General features: G+C 38.6%; 2 protein-coding genes across 9 annotated transcripts in view; one reads left to right on the plus strand and one right to left on the minus strand.

Moving 5' to 3' along the window:
- LOC134804055 (PAN2-PAN3 deadenylation complex subunit PAN3) overlaps nt 1-3,279 on the minus strand; it is a 30,129-nt gene extending 26,850 nt beyond the window's left edge. Inside the window, exons 1-6 of one of the 7 annotated variants that reach the window (XM_063776939.1) lie at nt 2,929-3,279; nt 2,588-2,686; nt 2,235-2,354; nt 2,064-2,150; nt 1,401-1,640; nt 644-728 (exon numbers count right to left, since the gene is read on the minus strand). In XM_063776939.1, coding sequence (XP_063633009.1) covers nt 644-728; nt 1,401-1,640; nt 2,064-2,150; nt 2,235-2,354; nt 2,588-2,662 — 607 coding nt within the window. In that variant the 5' untranslated portion in view covers nt 2,663-2,686; nt 2,929-3,279. The other 6 variants (XM_063776940.1, XM_063776947.1, XM_063776942.1 and 3 more) reach the window with 6 other exon arrangements.
- A 1,123-nt stretch (nt 3,280-4,402) lies between these two features.
- On the plus strand, nt 4,403-18,691 carry LOC134804123 (syntaxin-12). Of its 2 annotated transcripts, none has more exons than XM_063777066.1 (8): nt 4,403-4,567; nt 4,664-4,774; nt 9,192-9,261; nt 10,013-10,163; nt 11,471-11,570; nt 14,647-14,771; nt 17,274-17,429; nt 18,158-18,691. In XM_063777066.1, exons 2-8 carry the CDS (start codon nt 4,669-4,671, stop codon nt 18,242-18,244), a joined length of 795 nt encoding a protein of 264 aa, XP_063633136.1. In that variant the 5' UTR covers nt 4,403-4,567; nt 4,664-4,668; the 3' UTR covers nt 18,245-18,691. The 2 variants fall into 2 exon arrangements, with proteins under 2 accessions (XP_063633136.1, XP_063633137.1); XM_063777067.1 differs by having other exon boundaries at nt 4,404-4,558.
- Nucleotides 18,692-19,271: the final 580 nt, after the last annotated feature.

Consider the following 19,271-nt stretch of genomic DNA (forward strand, 5'->3'; position numbering starts at 1 on the left):
TAACAAAAAAGTCAGAATCAAATACATAGCGTCAGGTGACAAGCAAAACTCACTAATTACTAAAAAAAAAACTAAAATCGACTTTCTTTTAGTACTAATATGGTTCACTATGGCTATGAACTTGTGGTGTGGTGGTGGTACTTAGTGACTTTTGCTTGTCACCCGACGATAGTAGGCATGGCCAAAGTGGCGAAAAATATCGTTACACAGACACGACATAAATTTTATTTATTTATTTATTGATTGAAAAAAAAATATATTTTGTGGTAAAAAAGGCGGGTTACGATATATTTTTTCCACTTTGACTGACTGTACATACAGGGCGAAAACTAAAGGAGCTCATTTTTTAATGGTTAAAGTTCTCTTCAATAGATATTCAGGAAACACACTAATTTTATCTATTTCCCCAAATATAATAAATAAATCATTATGGTACAGTATAGTGCTTAAAAACTCTAAACTTTAATTATCTGTTAATGTCAATAATGAGGGCTGATAACCTGAGAGCCTACCACGAACCACGTTCGACGTGTTCGTGCCTCTCTGTCGCACTTGTAAATTCGTACGTAAGTGTGACATCCGAGGCAACACGTCGAACGTGGTTTGCGGTAGGCCCTCTGGACCCATCAAATGTAAATCTTACCCATAGGTGCAGAAGCATTGAGCCCGCCGGTCGAGTTCATACTGTCGTTTGTGGAATAAAAATACGTCGTGCCGCCGACATTCTCCTGTTGGACAATGCATTAATTATTACACTAATAAAAACGGACGGACAGACGGACATAACAAAACTGGGTTTTTGTCACTTTGGCTACAGAAAAAAAAACTAGTGCCTACGCCAATTCTCGGGATTAGTTGCCAAGCGGACCCCAGGCTCCCACGAGCCGTGGCAAAAAGCCGGGATAACGCGAGGAAGATGATGATGGCTACAGAGCAGAACCTTAAAAAGGAAAACCTTAGCGAAAGATACCTTTATTGGTAAAAATAAGTAACTTTCTAATAGCATCTATATGCCAGAGCCTGAATAATATACGTATACTTTTGCTAGTGGCCGGCGACTGGTTGCGCTGCCGTGGTGTCCCGGTTAGATTTATTATGGCCCTTAAACACACACTATTACTACAATTAGTTGTCCAGGAGACAAAGGACTCTTAAATCCTGATTTTATAGTATTTAAATGTATCAAACATGCATTTTTGTGGTAGTTATAACCAATTTCCATAATGGGCCATCTACAAAGTATATTAATAGACAGGCATACAACATCTCTTCGAACAAAGTGTTTCAGTATTGTCTCTTGGACAGGACACATAACACAGGACACAGGGACAGGATAACATTACAAAAAAAGTTGATTCAGCCTAATAACCATGAATAAGGCATCAACAGCTTATCCTCACCTGATGTACTTGCTGGGTATTTTGCTGTATATTCCCTGGAATATTTCCCTGGAGATTTCCCTGGAGGTTCCCCTGGAGGTTCCCCTGGAGGTTTCCCTGGAGGTTCCCCTGGAGGTTTCCCTGGAGGTTCCCCTGGAGATTAGCCAGGGTGGAGGGGGGCGAGCTCTCCGGGGACTCAGGGAGGAATGGCGTGAAATAGTTCACAGGCATGAACTCCCCTATCAGGACCTGTGGGAAGGGCTATAGTCACTTGAGACAGTCTATTGCCGTCGTGATTACGTTGGGTGTTCTATTAGTGGCATATAGGGTAATAAATTGTTATATCATAAAGAAATAACTAAGTTTAGCGTTCTCTGTCCTTACATAGGTCAAAACTTCAAAACTTACTGCCAAGAGGAAATATATGCAATGCATAAATAAAACTTTGAAGCAGCATCAGATTGCTTGGATAAGATTTTCTATAATAATGTGAATAGTTAAGCAAAGGTGGCAATTTTTGCATTTAGACGTAAGGTAAGGTGTGAACAAATTATTAGAGATTTAAATATTTGGCCTACTAAACAATGGATTGGACGAAAAAAATGTCATCGTCAGGCCTTATTTTGCCAAATACCTGAGTTATAATTACTAAATTAATTATTAAAACTATTAATATATACTTACTTTTTTAATGGCTGTAGGGGAAGACTCCAAGCTCAGCTTGCCCATCGCCTGGTTCAGGGATCTTGTGGGGGTTGATGTAGAACGGTTCTGAAAATGGGGCCAAGTTTATCAATGTCCATATTGACCTACACAGGAACCTCACTTTCTTCAGAATATAAGAAAATGTGATACCCGTAAATCTCTCTCTAATTCCTCCGCCTCTTCAACCTCCTCTCTTCTAACAATGGGGTAGATAGACAGATGTGGTACGTAATGTGTTGTGTATTGTGGAACGGGTCCATTCTGAAGGGTCTTTAACAAAATAATGATCAATGCAATATGGTAAGGCTATTTATGACTACTAGTTTAGAAGGCTTCTACAACTTTATTCTTTGATAAGAAACCTTGCATATGAATGTTTCAAAGGCAATGGAACGAAAGGCCCTTGTTTAATAAAACCTTTTATGGGTAATTTCGCTCCACCCCCAATTTATTCATTGATTGTTGATCCAATGAGAAACGTAAAATTTTAGACTTAGACTTACCATATACGTAGCTAGTTTTGATTCCTGGGGAAGCCCATTTGGGGGAGAATATTGCAAAAAGATAGAGGGATCCATCGCGCCTGGTTACAACGCGGCAAACTAGGAGAAAAGAAAACTTCAAATTAAAAACAGCCAAGTCCGTATACTCCTCGCAGCCGCCGCTCGATGCCGACTGCATCAGATTAAACTGGCAAAATTTACATGCGAATAGGAATTTCAAAAACAAGCGGAAATAGATCGCAATCAGGCTGCGAGTCGATATGAACCCTGAAGTTAAAGGTAGGTAATTGACAAGTGGGTAAACGAAAACTACTGACGTATTTTACCGATTGGTTTCTTACCTGACACTAGGCGATTAGTATTCCATCATCTTATAACTACCCTCTAACAAGCCCACATCACAGTTCGGAGCTGGCACCCGACATTCTCCAAACTTCCCTTGCTACAACTCCGTGACGACTGAAGCCTCACGCAAATATGCAATTTATCTTACATACTAAGCTCATTGTCACAGTAAATAAACGTTCTATAAATTCGTTATTCGGTTAAATCATGATTTATACAAAACTTTTAATACATAACATTGGTTTCAAAATGAAAAATAGGAGTAAGGGCGACACGAAGACAAATTACACACAAAGTTGAGTGAGGTGAAATGCATACATACACAAAGAGATATTTGTGTATGTGTAGAATGTAGATCGTACTGTACCACAGACAAGTAACCGATTTTTTTTGTCAACATTCCAGTGTAGCGCGAAGTTTAAATTAACAGTTTGAGCATGAGAATCAAAATGAGAATCTTAGAGAATATAACCATATTGGTTATATTCTCTAAGATGAGAATTGATGAGAATTACTTTTTTTTATAATAAAATTCTAATTGCGTGAAAAACAAGTATTTTAATTGTGCTTACATTTTCTGTTTATTTTGATTGCAAGCTAGAAATATTCAACCTTGCCCACATTATTTTATTTCATTACAAGCTTTTATTTAATGGGAACTGTTTAAATTAATGATTAAAAATTGATAAAGTTAGATCAAGAAAAGTCTGCAACGATTTTGATAGCCCACGTAGTGCAAGTGTTATTTTAAACGTCAAACTTCTATGAAAATATGAAATTATAACACTTGCACTGCGTGGGCTATCAAAATCGCTGCAGACTTTTCTTGGTTTAACTCTACAAGATTAATAACAATAATAACAAGGTAAATAAGTGACTATGTCGCAACCAAACTAGCCTTACTTTTTATAATAAATGCCAAAATTCAAGTTACGAATTTTACTATCGACAACTAAATGATTAAAATGGACTTTCTCGTCTTTACACATGCACTCCTCCGAGTGGCGTGGTGAATGATGCGATTCATGAGTTTATTTAGGTAATAAATCTAACGCATAAATGCGTCCCCCAGACTCGCACACCTCCGGGATGGAGAAGGCTCTTAAAGAAGAAGACTTGCGCGCGACACAAAGCCGGCCCATTGAGTACAGGGGCCTTAGACGCGAGACTTGCGCATGACGCATGAGCTTTGTTTGTAGCCGTGCCACAAAATTAAGAGGGTAACACTAAAAATTATTTAAAAAAAACCTAGTTTGACAGATTACAGGCTTAGTTCGGATATCTTATTATATATCGTAATTTGTGTAAAACGACGCGTAAATTTAATAAAAGAACTAAATTTACGTATAGCAATATAGATTCAAATAAGCTATTTTTATATGATAAAAGGTTGATTTATAGGATATCACAGTTTTCGTAATAAAATTGCTTTAAAAAATATTTTGCGTGGTGTTATGGGAATGTATTGAACGTTTCCTACATTTATTTTGTACATTTCTCTGTTATTGGTTCTCGTTGTCGAAAAAAGGATTGGTCGTGTCAGTGCGTGATAATTAATTTTAATTTATCAATTAGTTGTGATTTGTGTTGTATACGTCATTGGATTATCACATCTCATTAAAATCAGTAAGTTTCGTGATATATCCCATATCGCACAGTGATCGTTGCTGTATTAATACGCGTCAAAAAGCGGCGTAGTTCCATTTCGTTATTAAATTAAGTTTGCTGCAGGTAGGATGGATGCTTCATATCAAGGCGGCGTGACCTACGAAGACAGGGGCGAGAGCTTCCAGCAGTTGTCGTCGACGATAGCCAGCAATATAAAGAAAATATCACAAAATGGTATGTATCACTTTACAAGCCTCTTTATCGTTTGTTTGTATTATCTACCACGTAGCTAAAGATAGCGATATGTCTTTGTTTTGACTCATATGCCGATTGCTTCGTGAATTCATAACAATGCATCACAATTTCAAAGCAATCCTGTATGAGTTGAAATTTACATTTGCTACTGTAACCTTGATCCATTACGGATAATAACAAGGCCGGTTCAAGGTTCTTGAAAAAAGATGCCTATTGAAATGTAAACCTTAGGGTTGTCTCTAGCCAACCGTAATAGCTAAGCCTGAAAAACAAATTTACATTATTTAGTTTTGTACAATTTCTCAACTTTAGTCTTATCATAAATCTTTGGAAAAGATACTACACACACAATATGATATGAGTTGTTGTGTCTATCAACTCCATAATCTGTTCAGCCAAAAGATGTTAGATACTTTTAGTAGGCTTCATTCAAAGATTACTACAATAATAATCATTCCCCCCCCCCCCCCCTACCATGCTTATTCACTGGGACTGATAAACCAGTTTCTACTTGATATGGGATCTGTTGATTAAATTTTTAACAAATTGAATCGTCTGCGAACTATGCTATTAAGCTTAGATTAAATTTAAAAGTGGAAAAATTTCAGTCTTGGGGAGACTTGAACTCACGGCCTCTGGATCTATTGTTTTTTGTTATTTTTTTTTGTTTCATTCAAAGTCCCACTCTTGGGGCTGAAACCATTTCTATTACCACAACAAACATAAGTGCAGTAACTGATTATGAAATATGAATGAATTCTTTAACTTTATCATACTGTGAATGAGATTTCAAAGTTAAGCTTAGTGCAGTAGTATACTGTTTAATTCTGCCCTTATAAGCCAATTGGTGGTATCCCAAGAAGAAAATCTGAATCTAAACTCTGTGTGAAAATATATTCAAACCCTTTTGTTTTGAGATCCTGCCTCTGGGCTAGAGATGGGTAACTCAGGAGTGACAGATAAAAAAGATATATATCTTTCTCGTTTCATGAATCACTCTTCTTGTCTTTACGAATCCGAATGTATCAGTATATCCATACCGCTCACTCCCTCGGCAACAATTTACTAAAGCGAAAGCGATGACTCGGTCGCGCGTCGACCGAAGTAACACGAACGAGCGACAGCGGTCCTTCAGGCGGATTCGGACGCGTCATTCGCTATTCCGCGGGAACGAGAAGTAGATAGTATAGTATTTCTCGCTCGTGCAGGATGCAATGCAAATTGCAATGAGTTATTAATTCGGTTAATGAGTTAAATTGCATTGCATTAAATAAAATGTAAACAAAAAGCAATAAGGTATTTTATTAGGCAAATATATTCTTGCGCATGACAATACGAACTAAATCAACCTTCCTTGTGAATGTACCAATCTATATCCATCATGATACAAAATGAAAATGAATATGTCGCCACGTTATAATAACAATTCTGTCTCTCTCTCATTCATAAAGATGACGCAAAGTCAGTAAGTGTCGATACAGTTACGAGCGGGACAATTGATACACACGGATATAAAGATATAAAAGAGTGATACATATCCCAGTGGTACAAAGATATATATCAATCTTTTCCCTCTACTGACACATTTCGCACATCTCTACTCTGGGCTTATGAGAACACAATAGGCATAATATCAAGTTATTAATTACATTGTGTCGGAGGTCAAGACTCATTTTTGTTTGCTGTGCCATTAAGTAGTAGTAGTATTAATTACATTACTCCTTGCTGGTACATTGTTAGCAGCTAGGCTTCATATTGTCAATAGGATGATACCTTATAAGTATTCTTAGCGTTATTGCTCTTAGAAATAAACATAAATCATGAAGCCTATCTTACCCTTCTATAACTGCTAGCTGCGCAGACAACAAAAGTTGCCAAGATAAATGCAAGTTTGATTTGATTCAAATTAGAATGTAATGGAAAACCTATTTTTAGGCCTCTAGGGCTCGGGGCGGCTAGAGAATAAAGCTGCCACAGCTCTACAGGATGACTTCAAATTGGTAATACAAAACACTTGATTGTGGCTCAGTTAATGCACAATAGTAGGCTACAGTCACTCCATTGTTAAATTTAGCTGTATTTAATTATCGCTAATTTTCTAATTACCTATTTGAAGTTATCCTGTACATTTATGCTTCATACTTGTAAACGGACAAAGTTTATAATAGGTATTTCGTTATCTCATTGTTGGGTAAAAGTGAGTTTGTATAATAATGAATATCTAAAATAGACTTTACCTACATACATACACTTGTTAAAGACTTGATTTGCATGTCTATGTGGGAATATAGCATTAAAATACATACTACTATAGTTGTTAGGATGTGATAAAATATACAGAACTGCAATCTGAACATATGAACAAATAAAAGCCTTTAAAAATGACATTTCAAATGTTATAGATTGGAGATTAGTTTTAATTGGGTGGGAGCTAATTATGTATTGCTTATCATAAATCATAATATTCATAATGAACCAAGTACATATGTTCAATTTAATCCGCACAAAACTCTAATCTTATTATCATGCATGGAATTTAAGCAAATTTGATGGGCTCAGCTAATTATAGTCTTAGGCATATTTCTCTTATCATAATCGTAATATTTATTGCAATGCACTTGTATCTTAATTGCTGTTTATTTTAGAGATGATATCCCAAGGACATAATAAAAAAGGTGCACATGTGTTTTAATCAGTAATTAAATACTACTCAATTTGTCAATAGAGTAGAAAGACTCCCTTTCGTGTGACAAAGTGTGGCTATGCTGCTGTTGTAATGTCATGTTTGTGGAGGCACTTCCACACTCTGTCACTGAAAAGTCTGTGCAAAGTTAGCTTGGTTCGACTGCGCTGCTTGGTGCGAGATTGCAAATAATGTGAATCCTTTGTAGCCTCATGTACAGTCACCACACAGGATTGTTATGTCATTTAGGGTTCTTGCTAAATTGGAAATTCTATAGCGTAAGTATTGAACCAATTTAGCTAGGACCCTCAACGGCGCAACAATCGCGGAGCGTGATGATATATGGCAACTATTATTCATTGCTCTTCTTTGTGTAAATTTACATCCCAACCTCTTAAGGCTCACGGTCCTACTCGTAGCACTAATTACTTCAAACGTAATTAGAATTCAAACACACTATAGATTTCAAATTCACCTGGCAAGTTTTTTATATGGTCGGCCTTAGGAGAGTCTTCAGGGTTCTGTAGAACTACTATGAATATTTGGTTTCTGTGACCACATCTGATCACTATTACAAGAGAAATAGATAAACATAGAATCTCCAAATCTAGTTTTTATGGTAGCCATCAAAGAGTCTGCTAATTCCACATTTAAATATAAAAACAAGTCTGACTTGTCTTAGCATATCATAACAAGGTCAACCATACCTGGTTATTTATAGGTGTTTTAATTTCTCAATACTACATAATTACTTAAAGGCTATTAACATTTTTGAATAACAATATGGTTAATTGCAAAGAGTTTTCTCAATTCATTATTGATGTGACAAAGACTGAACAATTAAAATGGTTTTCTCTTGCTTGCCCTAGCGAATTTAAATGTTAAAATAAAGTGTAATTAATATGTTTCGTTAAAGTTGTCTGACAAATACGTAAAGTTCGCACGCATGGTATTCAATATGTATTGTGTTGTTTGCACTCCCTCTCCTTAAAAGGTACATTTACATTTCCACAAATATCTTTAGCTTTCTACTTTCAAACTCATTAAAATTGGTTCAGTAATTTAGCCATGAGAAGGCTACAGACAAACAGACAGATTTCGCAATAGAAATATGGATAAAAAGGGTATTTAAAAACTAGGAAAGTGTACAGATGATTTGTACTGCTTGTTTGCGCAGCTACTTTTGACGCTAACCATGTAGAATTTCTTACTTGATGACATTTTGTTTTTCTTAGCAACACAATATACAAATTAATGGTCTTTTAGAATACGAATACATTATAAAATGCATCACAATTTATAATGTGCAGAAAAATATGCACATTTATAAATTAATTACCTACTACAATTGTATATTATGTGTAATACTTCAGTAATATGTGCTGATGCAAGTTAAGTAACATTATGTTTAATAATAATAATGCAATTAATGTGCTTCTAAAATGTATACTATAAAGGAATTAATTTTAAGCACATATTTTTATTTAACATCTTACATGAAGTAAAGTGTGCTTCTTTACAATAGCGGGCTAGGAATCATTAAAACGAATGCTATAAACTCTATATTAACATACACACAAAATCTATATAAATATGATTTAATACACATTTTACCTTATTTCAAAGATATAAGGTACAATTTTGTTTGTAATAGTCTCTGAACCAGCTTTTTTAAATAACTGCAACAAAATTATCAATAATGTTTTTCTACAGTGTCCTCAATGTCAAAGATGGTCAACCAGCTTCAGACTCCTCAAGACTCCCAGGAGCTGCGCAATCAACTGTAAGTTTTTAAAACTGTTCTGTTTACATGCTCAAAATAATCACAATTATTGATTCCGACAAAAGGTTACTGGCCACTACAAATATGGTGAAATTTAGCTTAAAATAGACATGTTACTATCGTCAGATGGCAACCAAAAGTCACAAATTACTACCACAAGTCCAGAGTCATATTGAACCTTATTGTAATACCAAAATGAGGTCGAATTTTTGTTTTTAGGGTTCCGTACCCAAAGGGTAAAACGGGACCCTATTACTAAGACTTCACTGTCCGTCCGTCCGTCCGTCCGTCCGTCCGTCCGTCTGTCACCAGGCTGTATCTCACGAACCGTGATAGCTAGACAGTTGAAATTTTCACAGATGATGTATTTCTGTTGCCGCTATAACAACAAATACTAAAAACAGAATAAAATAAAGATTTAAATGGGGCTCCCATACAACAAACGTGATTTTTGACCAAAGTTAAGCAACGTCGGGAGTGGTCAGTACTTGGATGGGTGACCGTTTTTTGTTTGCTTTTTTTTTTCTTTTTTTTTTGCATTATGGTACGGAACCCTTCGTGCGCGAGTCCGACTCGCACTTGCCCGGTTTTTGTTTTATTTGTATTAGTTACTTTTGGTTGTCACCTGACAATATACAGTTGGCTTGTTAAGACCACACAGATCTTGATTAAAAAATTCAAGTGACAAGTGCATAAACGATTATATAGTAAAAGTTTCCCAATTTAATATTTCACTTTATGTGCGTCCTAGGCGTCAGATCCAGAATTACACCCAAAAGATGGCCAAAGACACGTCCTCGATGATCATGGACCTGATGAAGATGCCGGTGGAGCAGCCCGCGGGCAAGCTGACCAGGGAGCGGCTCAGCGACGAGTACATGGCCACACTCAACGCCTTCCAGGTTCGTGGGTATTTCCATACACGTCCATGATCGTTGCCCTGATGAGCAGCCCGCGGGCCAGCTGACCAGGGACAACTCAGCGATGAGTACATGGCCACACTCAACACCTTCCAGGTTCGTAGGTATTTCCATACACGTCCATGATCGTGGCCCTGATGAGCAGCCCGCGGGCCAGCTGACCAGGGAGCGGCTCAGCGACGAGTACATGGCCACACTCAACGCCTTCCAGGTTCGTGGGTATTTCCATACACGTCCATGATCGTTGCCCTGATGAGCAGCCCGCGGGCCAGCTGACCAGGGAGCGGCTCAGCGACGAGTACATGGCCACACTCAACGCCTTCCAGGTTCGTGGGTATTTCCATACACGTCCATTATCGTGGCCCTGATGAGCAGCCCGCGGGCCAGCTGACCAGGGAGCGGCTCAGCGACAAGTACATGGCCACACTCAACGCCTTCCAGGTTCGTAGGTAGCTCCATACACGTCCATGGGCGTTGCCCTGATGAGCAGCCCGCGGGCCAGCTGACCAGGCAGCGTCTCAGCGACGAGTACATGGCCACACTCAACGCCTTCCAGGTTCGTGGATATTTCCATACACGTCCATGGTTGTGGCCCTGATGAGCAGCCCGCGGGCCAGCTGACCAGGGAGCGGCTCAGCGACAAGTACATGGCCACACTCAACGCCTTCCAGGTTCGTAGGTAGCTCCATACACGCCCATGGTCGTGGCCCTGGTGAAGATGCCGGTGGAGCTTCCAGGTTCGACCAACTCCCTTATCAACGCGGAGACGCTGAGAACGTTTTCGGAAATCACCTTTTAAAGCTAAACCACACCAAATGTGGATAAATATCACGTCGCAGTGCGTGCCCGTAACGGAATAATTCTCGGTTTGTGACAGGAGTTATGGAGAATTACGTCGTGCTGCAATATGAAAATAATAGTTGAGTTAGTTTATAAAATATTGTCGTTATTATTAAACTAAATTTATAGAGGACACTTCATTTTATGTCCAATTTTGTAATTCACACCATTGAAATGTTAACTTAGAAAAAGGTTCTAAATTGATAGTATCACATATCACATTAGTCTGACCTAACAGTTGACCGTACGTAACTGTTAGGGATAAATTACTAATATATAAAGCTAATGCTATTTTTTTCCTTATCATGTCAATATTAGTTACAATTTTCCTTTACAAGACCAGTGGATATTCCAGCATCTGCCATGTTTATTAATTTATTGTTTAAATATTTTAAGAACAGTGTGCACTATAAGATAGTGTTGTTTATTGGTTATTAAATTATTTGTAGGCGACACAAAAATCAGCTGCTGCGAAGACGAAAGAGGATGTGCGAAAAGTGAAGGCCCAGAGCGCCACTATCAACATTGGGGATCCGTTTGGCATGTCCGGTGAGTACTTGAAGACATGGTCACATTGAATAGGGTTGTTGACACATGTTGAATTGTATAACTAAATCTAGTTAAATAGATAGAAAATAGGAAATGGAAACAAAAAAAAATGGGAATAAAAAAAATACAAGACCTCGAAAGTTTCCAAATTATAATTTTTTTCAATTTCCAAATAGGAAAAAAATAATGGTACCATTCGATTCCTTACATTTTATAAAAAAAAAACATTGTATACCAACAATACATAAACGCAATATTTCACAGACTTAATTGCAATTTCTTTGTTTTCCATACATCGAAACGGCCTTTAACGTTACATGGTGACGTCACGAATTGTATTGCCAATTTGTTAGAAGCGTTTCGTGAGAATCGTGGATAAAGTGCCAGACTTTGATCATCATTTGTGACTTTTGTATTGCTTTAATTGTTTGTATTGTATTGTATTGTTTTAATCTGCTGATCTACTACACATCAGTTTAATGCCCGAACTCCCCGAAGCCATCGAGCTGGATGCGCCCCTGACGCGTGACGAGGTTGTCACAGCCATCAGACAGCAGAAAAATAAGCGGGCAGTTGGCATAGACCTTATACCGGGAGAACTGTTAAAATACGGTGATGAGGAGTTGCATTCCTTTGTGTGGGAGCTGTTTGTTCGTATGTGGGAGGAAGAGCGAGTCCCGGATAGCTTTAAAGTGTCTCGCATACAGGCTCTCTATAACAACAAAGGTGACCGTTCGGATTGCAACTCTTACCGCGGTATTTCGCTTTTGACAGCATCTGGAAAGGTCTTTGCCAGAACACTGCTAAATCGCCTAACGGATTTGTCAGAAAAAATCCTGCCTGAAACCCAATTTGGCTTCCGACCTGACCGAGGCACCTGCGAAGCTATCTTCAGCGTCCGTCAACTACAAGAAAAAAGCAGAGAACAAGGCCGTCAGTTGTACCTCTGTTTTGTTGACCTGGAGAAAGCGTTTGATAGTGTGCCTCGCGAAGCCCTTTGGTTGGTACTCAAGAAGCTGGGATGCACGGAGAAGTTTGTGAGACTTGTGAGACTCCTGCATGACGACATGCAGTGCTGCGTCGCCGTAGACGGTGAGCAGTCAGATTTCTTCCCCGTTACCTGTGGGGTGAAACAAGGGTGTGTCCTAGCCCCTACACTGTTCGCTTTATACTTTGCAGTTGTAGTCAAGGAAGTCTTACAAACAGTATCCGAAGGTGTCCGCAATGTCCGCATACGCTTCCGTACCGATGGCAGTGTTTTTAACTTGGCCAGATTTAGGGCGAGAACGAAGGTTTCACATGCATTGATCACAGATATCATGTATGCTGACGACCTGTGCTTTCTTGCAGAATCCCCAGATGGCCTGCAACAGTTGATGTCTGTTTTTCACCAAGCCTGCTGCAAGTTCGGCCTCAAAATTAGTGTTAAAAAGACGGAGGTGTTGTCTTTGGACTCACATGGTCACGAGACACTAGCCGTACAGCTTGGTGAGGACGTGCTGAAGCAGGTCAACAAATTCCGGTATCTGGGAAGCACTATAACGTCGAAGTGTGACCTTGACGCTGAGATCAACAGCAGGATCGGCGCTGCTGCTGCAGCGTTTGGAAAACTGTGTTCCAAGGTCTTCTGCTCGCACGACCTAAAACTGGCCACCAAAATTTCGGTCTACATGGCGATCGTGCTGCCAAACCTTTTATATTCTTCCGAGACGTGGTGCGTGTACCGTCATCACATTCGTACCTTAGACCAGTTCCACCTTAAATGCCTACGTAAGATTATGAACATCAAGTGGTCTGGCCGAGTGCGAAATACCGAAGTTCTGCGACGCGCCAAGGTCGGTGGACTAGAGGCTTACCTAATGCGTCGACAGCTTCGGTGGTGCGGTCACGTATCGCGTATGGCGGAGGAGAGAGTGGCGAAGCGCATCTTTTTTTCTGAACTAGAGGAGGGTAAGCGGAAACTTGGCGGGCAACTCCTCCGATACAAAGATGTTCAGAAACGGCACATGAAAAGATGCAACATCGAGCCCTCTCAGTGGGAAGGTTTGGCAGCACAGCGTCCTGAGTGGCGCAGGCTGGTGCATGACAAAGTGCGCGATTTCGAGGAGCAACGTAAAGTTGACCTCGACGTTAAACGCGATGAGCTGAAAGCACGCCAGCCTGCTGCCATTCACTACCACTATGTGGCTGGTGTTCTCACGTGCCCTCAATGTGCCCGGGGGTTCACCTCAAAGATCGGCTACGTCAGCCATATTCGGGCGCACGAGCGCCGAGCTAACTAGGAGTCGAAGTGGTCGCCTTGGTCGAAACCGGCCGGAAGGATCATTGCTTTAAGACAATGGGTCCCATACAGACATTTGATCCTCAAAACAGACCTGATCAATTGATACCATTCATAAAAAAATGTCAAATACCCTATTGTGACCCGCAGAATGTTAACGAGATTTTAGTGAATGCATACATACCAGCAAAATAAATATAAACACGAACTTTCTCTGAGAAAAGGAAGTTCTAATAACGAGTTGATCTATTTTATTTTTATTGAACCACTGTTAGTCTTGTAAAAACGTAGTGTGATGTTGTAATGTTATTGCAGTGGTGTACATATAAGGCAATTATTATATTTATTATAGGTATAATGCATATTCCTTAAAGTTAAGTTTGGTAGTTTCCCAGACTCACTAGTAGTTGAGCTGTAAATTAGCTTACAAATCAAGACTTTGTTTTGTACCAATGACAGTTAATTTTTTTTTATACTCGGTCGATTTTGAAATATTTAACTTTCATGCTATAAAACCATCCAACAGTATTCCAGTTAGTGCAACTGTGATCGACAAGTTCAACACATTATTATTTACTAAATCTCAATACCAATATGTTGCGTCCGTCCTACATTGTAAAAATAGTCACTCTTTTAGTTTTGGACCCCAGTTGGGAGTTTTTGTAAAATTGTTGGATGGTTCTACGGTATTGACATAGGTTGAATTAATCTACCACATATGGGCTACCTGCCAGTCAAAGATACCACGGAGGTTTCATATAGTGTAGATTCTAAAGTATACCTATTGTAATCCAGGGCGCAGCAACGACCTGGTGGAGATGGACGACAAGAACACGCGCCGGCAGGAGCAGATGACGATGCAGACCGAGCAGGACCTGCAACAGCTGGAGGAGCGCGAGCGGGACATCAGGCAGCTTGAGGTACGCTTAGATAGTGTAGACCATAGTCGTATACTGTAATCCACGCGCAGACACGCGCCGGCAGGAGTATTCCCCAGTCAATCCTACCAATAATATCAAATTATTATTTATGACCTCTCACCTTTTAACACATTCAACACCAAGAACCCGACTGTCGGGTACACTGTTCGTAGCGACTACGCGCTACATACGACGAAACCGTGGCTACGCGCTACGAGCGTAACCCGTAGCACTTAGTGGTATTGAATGTGTTAAGCCAATTCTCTTAGCACCAGAAGTAGGGTAAACCTGTGCTGACGCCATATATAAACAATGACAGTTGCTATCCCCATTTGATATCACTTGCTGCTTATCTCCCTCAAACTAACTTAAGTACTTACGACTTTTTCTGCGAGTGATGTCTAAAAGAGATCAAAGTTTAACTTCTTCTAAGTACCTATGACTTTTTTCTGCGAGTGATGTCTAAAAGAGATCAAAGTTTAACTTCTTTTAAGTCCCTTTGACTTTTTTCTGCGAGTGATGTCTAAAAGAGATCATAGTTTAACTTCTTTTAAGTACCTATGACTTTTATCTGCGAGTGATGTCTAAAAGAGATCAAAGTTTAACTTCTTTTAAGTACCTATGACTTTTTTCTGCGAGTGATGTCTAAAAGAGATAAAAGTTTAACGTCTTTTAAGTACCTATGAGTTTTTTCAGCGAGTGACGTCTAAAAGAGATCAAAGTTTAACTTCTTTTAAGTACCTATGACTTTTTTCTGCGAGTGATGTCTAAAAGAGATAAAAGTTTAACGTCTTTTAAGTACCTATGAGTTTTTTCTGCGAGTGACGTCTAAAAGAGATCAAAGTTTAACTTCTTTTAAGTACCTATGACTTTTTTCTGCGAGTGACGTCTAAAAGAGATCAAAGATTAACTTCTTTTAAGTACCTATGATTTTTTTCTGCGAGTGACGTCTAAAAGAGATCAAAGTTTAACTTCTTTTAAGTACCTATGACTTTTTTCTGCGAGTGACGTCTAAAAGAGATCAAAGTTTAACTTCTTTTAAGTACTTATGACTTTTTTCTGCGAGTGATGTCTAAAAGAGATCAAACTTTAACTTCTTTTAAATATTTAAAGGTTTTATTTGACGCGTTGCCTTTGTTTTTATATTTTACATTTAATATTTGCTTTGGTGTGGTGAAAAATTTTGTGTTTCACTCGGGGGCAAATTTTGTTTAACTCTCGTGCTTTGATACCCGAGCAAGCGAAATATTCCAAAAACGAGCGTAGCGAGTGGTTCGAAAAATGGAATCTTGAGCGTTGCGAGGGAAAGGGTGAGGTTGTGAGAGAAATATTAGCACGAGCGGTTAAACAACAACTTTGCCCCCTTGTAAAACAAATAACTATTATTTATTTATGATCGGATTTATTAATTTTATCAACGATATGTCATTTTCTATATTTCCACAACCGTTTTGTTTTAACAGTACTACAGATTTAACTGAATGACTAACATTGTAAAGGCCAAAAATGAAAACATATTTGGTATCAATGATAAAGGTGATAAGAGCTGAGACCGATTTGGAATAATTGCCGTACATCGATAAATAATTGTCGCATGTGATTTAATTAGTATAAGCGTTAGAAAATCAATAGAGATCGGATTGAAATAATTGAGCTTTGTACAAATGTAAATACAGTTATTGACAATTTTTACAATGCTACGTGATTCTTGTATATATGGCGATTTTAAAGGCAGTACTCCACGACTCTTCTCTTTCCGCACAGACTACAAAATAAATGAATGAACATAAAATAGTACATTACGATACAAGTGCGATAAATAGGAAATTCGACACGAGTTGCTAATTACCTATTAGCACATGTATCGTACAATGTTTTACAGTAGGTACATATAGGCCATTTTATTTAAAGTGGTCCCCTACACTTTTTTTTTCAAAATTGGTATTTTTTCTGTTATTTCTACGCAGAATCACGAGCTCTTTCTATCCTAATAGGAGAAAAAAAGTGTCCCAAGGTTTTTTTCCCATTCCGTTACCATTTTTTCATAGACTTTGTATGGCGGTTTCGGAATGGAAAGATAGAAAAATGTATGGAAATCTTGGGACACTTTTTTTCTCCTATTTAGGATCAAAAGAGCTCATGATTCTGAGTAGAAATAACATAAAAAATCCCAATTTTGAACAACAAAGTCCATATGGCCCTTTAAATTATTGACATAGTTACGTAATTTGCTAATTATCGCACTAGTGCGGTAAAGTAGCCCCAACACCTGTCATTTTAGTATCCGGGATCCCGGCATATACAAAAAGAGTTCAGTCTTGATTTCTAAACAGCTTATGTGGCTTTCCATAAGGACCTTTCTATCAGAATTTCTGTTGGAATTTCAGATAAAAGGGACCTTATTGCACTTTAGGCATAAGGACCCTTCTGTGGATAGCCACATATATTTTTTGACCCATTTCTATTAACAATGTCTTATCAAGTCACAATTTCTGTTTTCAGAGCGATATTCTAGACGTGAACCAAATATTCAAGGAACTGGGCACCATGATCCACGACCAAGGCCAAGTTGTGGACTCCATCGAGTCCAGCGTCGAATACACCGCCCACAACGTCGAGGCCGCCACGGCGGAGCTCCGACAGGCCTCCAACTACAAGGTAACATCTGTGACACATATCTCAAGATCAAGTTGTGGACTCCATCGAGTCCAGCGTCGTATACACCGCCCACAACGTTGAGGCCGCCACGGCGGAGCTCCGACAGGCCTCCAACTACAAGGTCACATCTGTGACACACATCTCAAGGTCAAGTTGTGGAGTCCATCGAGTTCAGCGTCGAATACACCGCCCACAACGTCGAGGCCGCCACGGCGGAACTCCGACAGGCCTCCAACTGCAAGGTATCTGTGACACATATCTCAAGGTCAAGTTGTGGACTCATCGAGTCCAGCGTCGAATACACCGCCTACAACGTCGAGGCCGCCACGGCGGAGCTCCGACAGGCCTCCAACTACAAGGTAACATCTGTGACTAAACCTTTGCCGCACTTTGCATTCTTCACAGTATTCAGGTGACATCACATTTGTTATTCACTCTCGATGTTTTAAACGTTAGCGTCGAGCGGATTCGATCGGAGTGTTTCAGGTCTCTTCTTTCAAAAAAGTGGATTTAAAAAGCAAAAAATTATCTCATTAATATTAAGTGAAATTTATCTACGAGAATACAGGTGATATGTGTGTCGACGTCTATCAAATTACCTTAGACAGGTAGATGACTCATTTAAACTCGATAATGCAAATCAATAATTTTTTTTAGATTCCCGGGTAAATTATAGTGTCAGTATTAATTACTTTTATATTAATAATTATTTCCGTTTTTGTTTTCAGAATAAGCTGCGAAAGAAGAAAGTATATATCGCGATTATCCTCATAGTGATCGTCTCAATTATTCTAATAATTATATTTAACCGTTAACGTCCTTTTAATAACCCAATATTGTTAATGATTTAAATAGGAAAATTATATTATTGTGGTAATATTCTTTAAAAACACATTCTCTATTTCAAAAGAGCATTGTCTACGATCATGAGTCGACAGATTGGCAATTTGCGTTGTATCTGTTTTAGTTAATGTTAGGTGCGTAGGGATAAGTTGAAAACAGGGTTAAGACAAAAAAGTTCTCCGTAATTCCGAATCACGTGTAATATTTTTAGTGCTGGCAACATAGTTCCAACTGCCATTTAGTTGTGCCCCGTCGCACATTGGTCAATCCCCTCGTGTCGGTGGCATTGTCGTCATCTACTCGACGATTTTCAATGTTATCCCATCTCCTGTAACTTCTATCAGAAAAATATTCAAAAATTAAAATCGTATACGTATGTATTATTTTTTAATATGCTTAGATTTATTTCTAGATAAGGCTGTTTTACTTATGCCTTAAGATTTACAACACATTTCCATCATTACCCAGCAAAACTTCACGGGGTAAGATGAACTAAGTGCTTTTTTAAATCAAAAACACTGCATACTACAAACTTCGGGAGTAGAATACATATAGTTAAAAAATCTTCTTCTTTATGTTAAGGAAGGTTCACACAAGAGTCAATGCTGAGTTTTTAACGTTCTAAAAACAATCTATTGCTAATCATCAGTAACTATATTGGATTGATCTAACCCCGCCACCAATCCAACTTCTCACAGTATTTTTGGTTGAAAATGTATTTTTAGAAAGTGTTACTCATGGTACCATAATACCGGAATTATAATCGATGGAATAGTAAAGTCATTTGCTCTTATCCCTTAACATACAATTTTTCAACCCAAACGTTTTATTTTGTTTTCTGTGGTTTCAATGCAACACTGCTCATCTCTCAAAAATCCGCTCAATCTTACCCCAACGTACCTTACTTCGATTGTAAAAGTAAACAAATTTGACTACATTATATCTATAACTTGTACATAAATAAAATGCGTTAAGAAGTGCAATATTATTTGTATTGCA

This window comes from Cydia splendana, chromosome Z (assembly GCF_910591565.1).
Source record: "Cydia splendana chromosome Z, ilCydSple1.2, whole genome shotgun sequence".
NCBI lineage: Eukaryota > Metazoa > Arthropoda > Insecta > Lepidoptera > Tortricidae > Cydia > Cydia splendana.

What these genes read in the sequence shown, in the direction of transcription:
- LOC134804123 (XM_063777066.1), top strand. Translation starts at nt 4,669, where the DNA reads ATGGATGCTTCATATCAAGGCGGCGTGACCTACGAAGACAGGGGCGAG. An exon ending in AAAGAAAATATCACAAAATG is followed by an intron (nt 4,775 to 9,191) that starts GTATGTATCACT and finishes GTTTTTCTACAG; the next exon opens with TGTCCTCAATGTCAAAGATG. An exon ending in GGGACATCAGGCAGCTTGAG is followed by an intron (nt 14,772 to 17,273) that starts GTACGCTTAGAT and finishes TTCTGTTTTCAG; the next exon opens with AGCGATATTCTAGACGTGAA.